Source organism: Centroberyx gerrardi, chromosome 11 (assembly GCF_048128805.1).
Source record: "Centroberyx gerrardi isolate f3 chromosome 11, fCenGer3.hap1.cur.20231027, whole genome shotgun sequence".
NCBI classification, from domain to species: domain Eukaryota; kingdom Metazoa; phylum Chordata; class Actinopteri; order Beryciformes; family Berycidae; genus Centroberyx; species Centroberyx gerrardi.
The window spans coordinates 501141-508820 of record NC_136007.1 but is presented as its reverse complement, the minus strand read 5'-3'; the positions used below and the strand labels follow the sequence as shown (position 1 = coordinate 508820).

The window sequence follows — 7680 nt, the reverse complement described above, 5'->3', positions numbered from 1 at the left end:
ACTAGTTCACTAGTTTAACAAGTTTATTAGTTTAACAAGTTCACTAGTTTAACAAGTTTACTAGTTTAACATGTTTAAAAGTTTAACAAGTTTACTAGTTTAACAAGTTTACTAGTTTAACATGTTTAAAAGTTTAACAAGTTCACTAGTTTAACAAGTTTAAAAGTTTAACAAGTTTAAAAGTTTAACAAGTTTAAAAGTTTGACAAGTTTACTAGTTTAACAAGTTTACTAGTTTAACATGTTTAAAAGTTTAACAAGTTTACTAGTTTAACAAGTTTACTAGTTTAACATGTTTAAAAGTTTAACAAGTTCACTAGTTTAACAAGTTTACTAACAGGTTTACCAGTTTAACAAGTTTAAAAGTTTACCACTTTAACAAGTTTACAAGTTTAACAAGTTTACCACTTTAACAAGTTCACTAGTTTAACAAGTTTACCACTTTAACAAGTTCACTAGTTTAACAAGTTTACCACTTTAACAAGTTTACAAGTTTAACAACTTTACCACTTTAACAAGTTCACTAGTTTAACAACTTTACCACTTTAACAAGTTTACAAGTTTAACAACTTTACCACTTTAACAAGTTCACTAGTTTAACAACTTTACCACTTTAACAAGTTTACAAGTTTAACAAGTTTACTTGCTTCATCAAGTCCTCCATCATGAGAATGTTTTTCAGGAGTGGGAGGGGGAGAGCGTCGCTTTTAAACAGTGAGGGAGGAGCCAAGCTCTGTTTAAAAAAATGAAAAGCAGCTGGATGGAGGGGGAGGAGCTTCATTCAGCAGCAGAATCTGACATCAAGCTTTAGAAAAGAGGAGAAAACAGCAACACAGCTGGATGTTGGTTTACATCATGATGTCCCAATGAAATCTCCACACAGCAACATTAGCTTCAGGATTGGTTAGAAGGTTTGATATCATCTGATATAGTTTAATGCCCCTTTAAATGACCATGAAAACATTTAAGTAAGAAAAAAAAAAACAACAACAAAAAAATTGCAGTTATGTTTTTTCTGCAATAGCAGAAGCTATTCAGCTTCAGCTGTTTGATTGGACATTGAAGCTGAGCTTATAGCATTTCAAATGTAGACTAGGTGGCCAGTTTATCAGATTTAGAAAACACCAATTACTGTTGTGGGTAAATTAAAATGTTAGTTTTGTGTTCTGGTTGAGGGATTCAGTTCCTGTTTGATGGAGCGTCAGATTCAGCTAAAGCAGCGACATAATGTTTACGTCATGTCAGATTTAAAAAACGCTTACATCTGCATCGGTCATTAGAAGTAGAACCTGTGGGAGTTTTTACACTCTGATGTCTCCCACTCGGCGTCAGAAATTGTGCAAGCGTGTCGTCACAGGTGGAAACAAGGCAGCAAATCCACTGAAGTCGGCAGTCCAAGATAATAAAAGTTCATCAGCGACTCACAGATCGTCATCTCAGAACGTCTGACCCGTCGCTCATCACCATGGACGGCCAATAGCAGCACACCTCCTGTCCGGCTTCCTGTAGTTTACCTCATAAACTGGTCACTCAGTAAGTTACTGATTCAACTTCATACAAACTTAAACAGTTTCTTTTTGCTGCTGGAAACCTTGTAACTCCACCTCTGATGCATCTGAAGAGTTTCATTCCAAAATGAGGACAGCTGACGCAAAGTGATAACTGGCATGAAAGCAAAGTACAATATGAGTTACTATTGGAGATAGAAGGTAAACCTTGACTTATTTCCTTTGATTACACAGTAGTTCTGTTTTTGAGGAGTTGAAAGCCTTCAGTTAGTTATTTTCCTCTGCTGAAGTTTCCTGAAAACCTTTCATGGCAGAAATTTGCTTCCCATTTTGTTTAAAGGTTCTTCAACTGTTAGAGTGCGTTCATATTTCCACCAGCTCCAGAAACCAGTCTGGTCTATCATCTATAGAAACCAGGCTGTACCGGTCTGTAAACTATAGAAACCAGTCTGTACTGGTCTGTCATCTATAGAAACCAGTCTGTACTGGTCTGTCATCTATAAAAACCAGTCTGTACTGGTCCATCATCTATAGAAAGCAGTCTGTGTTTCTGGTCCTGTAGCTGAGTGTAAACCTCTGAGTCTGGACCTGAGGTGTTCGCTCCTCTCTGCTGCACCGTGTGTTTGTTTTGGGTCGTTGAGTCTCACTGATGTTCAAGTCTGTTCACTGCTGACTTCACCTGACTTCATAGACAGTGTTTCTCCGTTGGTGTTTTGGTGTCCGGTCCTTCAGATGAACCAGGCGCTGTCTCAGTGTGTTTGAAAAACACCAGGATATTGTGTTTGGTAAAAATCCTCCAGAACTTCTCCATATGGAATGACAGCATGGCTCCGCCTCACGTTGTGATCCGTTCTCCTTCTTGGTCTGGTGTTGTTTTTGGATCTTGTTGCTGTTGTGATGAAAGCCCAGTCAGGGTAACCACGGGTTTTAAAGTCTGTTTGTTGTGATTTTGTTCCTTATCTTTGGACTCAGTGCTTGTAGACAGTCTCCGCCCACTGGATTATGGTCCAGATTACTCCCAGTTTGTGTTCCAGTGGATGGTGTGAATCAAAAGGAGGTTCTGGTCTGTGTCAGTGGGTTTTCTGTACACCAAGTTTACCTGCTTCTGTTGAGAAGACTGCACAGTCCAGAAAGCTGTTTGTTCCGCATCTCCTCCCTTGTGAAACTGATGTTGCTGTCTACCAAGTCGGATGTTCTGTTAAAGCCCAAAGCTCCTGGTTCTGATCCTCACCAGGTGTGGTCCACATATCTGAACCAGTGGCTTGGTGCTTCGCCCTGGTTCGTGTCCAAGGCCTTCCTCTCCACTTCCTCCATGTACAAATTGGCTACAATTGGGAACATTGGTGAGCCCATGGTGCAGCCACGTTTCTGTCTGTAGAAAACATCGGCTAAATCCAAATGTCAAGACTTCGGTGGACTTGCAGACTTTACGGCTGTGAAGTCCAGGAGGGTTTAGGGCTGTCCATTGTCAAAATTCATCAAGTCTGCCAGGTCTCTCATGCAGACTTTTGGGGCGGTCCATGCAGACTTCCAGCGAGTCCGCTACCTTGCAGACTTCTCTGGCAATATTTCCCATCATTCATTGCATGACAGATGTAACACATCAGCTGACACAAAGGCAGATGTCAAATATGACGGGAAACAGGAAACAGCCAGAGGGACTTCCTGTGTGAGTTATTAACATCTACTGATATGATAAAGCAGATATTCAGCAGCGTTGACTGTAATCGACCTGTAACGGCTGATGGACTTCTCTGCTCTGCACCCTTCAGTGATCGATTGTTTAACGTTGATTTTGCGTCGGTGGGAACGAGTGAGGGGAGAAGGCCTGTCCCATTCACCCCTTTTATGCAGCCCCGCCCCCCTGAACCCCTGAACCCTGTGATCTCATGTAGTCACACTGAGCTTTGGTCAACGTCAGAATATGTAAAACCAGAGTCTGCAGTCCTCAGTCTGGACATTTGGATTGGGCCATCCTTGTATTTGAAATATGTGGTGTTCAAACACACAGTCACCACAGGGGCAGTGCCAGGTTTCAACATCTTTCCCCATCAGTTTCACACCTTTTCTCACCTCCACTCATGTGACTCTAACAACTCTCATGTGACTTCATGGTGTGAATCTCCCTCAGAGGTTGAATTCCCCACTGCTGATGAACTGATGAAGTCTCTCGCATCAGTAGTGAACTATGAAAACATCTCTTCCTTTATTGATTTGTGTTTTGTTTTATTACAAAATAACTATTGGAGACTTTAGTTCGTAACTAACTTTACTGTTCAGGTAAAGTTCATTCATCAATAATTAGTTAGATTTGTCGATGGGGAAAATAATTGTGATTGAAACACAACCAGCAGGGTGCGCTGCTGGTTGTGTTTCAATGCGCTTTCCCCCATCACCTTTACATAGGTAACTTTCAAAATGTAGTCCATTACCACTTACCCATTACCTCTTCAAAGCTGTATCGTAATCTAATGTAACATGATAATCTCTTATACTAATATAATACTCTAAACTAGTGTAATCTTTTAAGTAATCTGATTACTTGCACCACAGGTCTCCAAGCCGCTGCCATGATGACGGGCATGGCCCAGTCTGCCCAATCAGACGTCGCCCCTGCTGATCCGAGCACCAATCAGACTCCGGCGGCCCCGCCCCCGTGCCCTGCCCCGCAGCAGGAGGCGCAGCAGGAGGCGCAGTGGAGGAGCGAGGTGCTGGCTCTCCTCTCCCAGCTGGTCTCAGGTCAGAGGGAGGAGGCAGGAGGACAGGCGGAGCTCGCCAAGCTGCTGAGCATGCTGGGAACTCAGGTGACTGCACTTTACTTTACTTTACTTTACTTTGGTTTAGTCTAGTCTAGTATAGTTTAGTTTAGTCTTATTTTTTTATTTAGTTTAGTTTTAGTTTTTAAATTCAGTTTAGTGTAGTTAATTTATCTTATCTTATTGGAGTTAATTTAGTTTAGTTAAGGTCAGGTGGTCGAGGATGCTACCTTGTACCTTATGACCCTTCTGTTTTATTGTAAGTTAATTTTGTTGCATGACAGTGACATGACACAACTCAGTTTAAACAACAAACAGCAGTGAAACAATTGATTCAATCTGATTTGGTCTCATCTAATCTAATCTGATTTGCTCTGATCTGATCTGATCTGATCTAATCTAATCTAATCTAGTCTAGCCTAATCTAATATAATATAATCTAGACTAGTCTAGTCTAGTCTAATCTAATCTAATATAATATAATCTAGACTAGTCTAGTCTAATCTAATCTAATCTAATATAATCTAATCTAGTCTAGCCTAATCTAATATAATATAATCTAGACTAGTCTAGTCTAGTCTAATCTAATCTAATCTAATATAATATAATCTAGACTAGTCTAGTCTAATCTAATCTAATCTAATCTAATCTAGTCCAGTCTAATTGAATTGAATCTAATCTAATCTAATCTAATCTAATCTAATCTAATCTAATCTAGACTAGTCTAGTCTAGTCTAGTCTAGACTAACCTACCCTAACCTAATCGAATCTAATTAGTCTAGTCTATTCTAACCTAATCTAATCTAGTTTTGTCTAAAATTGTTTAATCTGATCTAGTCTAGGCCAATCTAAATTAATCTATTCTAGTCTAGTTTAGCCTCATGTAGTGAACTCTCCTGTAATAATCTATAATCTAATCTAATATCTAATCGGATCCAGTCTGATCTGATCTGTAATCTGTTGTTTCTGTAGGGATCGCAGCAGATCCTGGATCTGCAGAACGTGGCTCGTCACCAGAGTCTCCTGGTAGAAAACCACCAGGCTTTACTGCTGCAGGTTTCCCGCATCGCCACCCAGCTGCAGGACATGAACAGGAAGCCCGCCAGCCAATGAAATCTGTTCTTAACCAGTCAATGAGACTATCCGTTCTTTACCAGATAAACAATAAAATAAGATGTTTTTAACTAGCCTGGTAAAGATTGCTTGTTGTTAACTAGCTAGCCAATGACTTTGTCTGTTTTTAACCAGCTAACCAATAAGACTGTCTGTTGTTAACCAGCTAGCCGCTAAAAATCCCTGTTGTTAATTAGCTGTGAGATTATTTTTCAGAACTAGCTAGCCAATGATATTGTCTGTTGTTAATCAGCTAGCCAATGAGAGTGTCTTCCAGCCAATCAGAGGCTCTAGTCCAGCAGTCTCAACCAATCTCTACACCAGCTGTTTTCACTAATTAACACACTTTCAGACAGCGGATCACTAGTCTTCTCTCTACAGAACAGAAATCACAACAAACACAAATTCCTGGAAATAAACAAACTTTTACTTGTGAAGTGATGTAACAATATCTGTGCTATTAAACCAGGGCAAGCACCCACATAGAAATCTGATTGGATGTTAGAGGAAGGGGGCAGGGTTATCAAGTGGGTCCTCCCATCACAGATCATTATTTGCTTTGAAATGTTAGAGCAAATATATAGCAAAGTACAAGCTTCAGTCCAACAGCTGGACTGAAGCCTCTAATACTAAACTGAAGTATCATCATTTGGTTTCATGTTGCTGTCAATCATTTTGTAAAAGTAAGTGTGATTCATTCATTCATTCATTCACAGTGATGACTGAGTTTGTAATTCATGTGTACACGTCGTTACTGTTGGATGAATCTGCCTTCTATTCCCTGATTTTTAATAAAGCGGTGTTGTACGAGCCATACAGTGGTAGTATTACTGAGTACAGTAGCAGTATTACTGAGTACCGTAGTAGTATTACTGAGTACTGTAGTAATATAATAATAATAATAATAATAATAATAATAATAACTTTATTTGCATAGCACTTTTCTAAAAACAATGTTTACAAAGTGCTTTACATACAATAAAACCCAAAAGCAGTGATGTGAAACTACCATAATGAATGATAGAAAAATAAAAATAAATGTAAAAAAGTATATATATATATAATAGAAAATAGGAATAAAAGGTAATATATGAGGTAAACAGGTACAACTACAAACAAACAGAGATACAATTAAAAACAGATCGAACTTTACATAAAAGTGTGTGCCGAAAAAGAATTATAAAAAATAGGAATAAAATGTAATACAAGAGATAAACAGGTACAACTAAAAAAAACAAAAAAAACAAGCAAACAAACAAACAAACAAAGATACAATTAAAAACAGATGGAACTTTAAATAAAAGTGTGTGCCAAAACACAAGAAAGCAATAAAATGGAGATACAGGTACAAGTAGGCTACACTACCGTTCAAGGGGTCCGGAACCACCAAGAAATCTCCATGCCCCGAAAGAGACCGATACCCCGATCCACCAGGGCAGCACCAAACCGATCAGAAATACAGCCGAGACACCAACAATGCCACAAACCAATACCTCCACTCCAAACGACTGCTCCACTCCCCAAACCCCCCACCCATCAAAGAATCCCCCATGCGCCGCAGCGACAGCCCCGCAGACCCCAGGTACTCCAGCCGCCAGGCCCCCAAGACACCCGGAGAAGGCCCACCCCGCAGCACCCGCCACTGGCGCAAACGGCCCACAGGGCATCCCCCACGGACCCCACGATCAAGCCGCCCCCACAAAAGCCCGACAGGACCCAGACCGGGCGACCGCACCGGCCAACCCACCAGAGACAGCACCCGTCTCCACAAACCCGCCAGCCACCCGCTGCCCCGAGAGACGAAAGCCACCCCAAGCGCGACACCGCCAAGAAACCAAAGACCGCCACACAAAGGCACACACCCCAGCATGAAATCCCCAGCCTCCCAGCAACCCCACGCACGGAAACAGCCCCCATCCCCCAAAACAACAACCAACCGCCGAGTCAGGAGAGACGAGCACCGCCCCCGACAGACCGACCAGCAAAACCGCCCCATCCAAACCCCATCGAGCCCCCGCGGGAAACAGCCCGAACACAAGGCCCGCGAGAAACGCCCCACAAGCCAATCGCACCGATGGCAAGTGCCGCAGGAAGCATGCGGCAAAACCCCGACCGAGAATCCCGAAAGCCCGACAGCCAGAACGCCCAAGGCCAGCAAAGATGTCACCGCCACAAACGGAGGACTCCCGATGAACAGATAGTCTGAAGAACAGAACAGCCAGCCGAAAAACAGAGGCAGCCGTCCGCAACACCATCAATGCCCGGCTGCACTCCCCAACCAGTTCAACGCCACCCCAGCGAACA

At 41.8% G+C, this 7680-nt stretch overlaps 1 protein-coding gene across 1 annotated transcript in view; it reads left to right on the top strand.

The window, feature by feature from the left end:
* LOC144541807 (uncharacterized) overlaps positions 1 to 6094 on the top strand; it is a 12727-nt gene extending 6633 nt beyond the window's left edge. The window contains exons 2-3 of the mRNA XM_078286877.1: positions 4061 to 4311; positions 5236 to 6094. Coding sequence (XP_078143003.1) covers positions 4061 to 4311; positions 5236 to 5376 — 392 coding nt within the window. The 3' untranslated portion in view covers positions 5377 to 6094. The remainder of the gene's footprint in view (positions 1 to 4060; positions 4312 to 5235) is intronic.
* The last annotated feature ends 1586 nt before the right edge of the window (positions 6095 to 7680 follow it).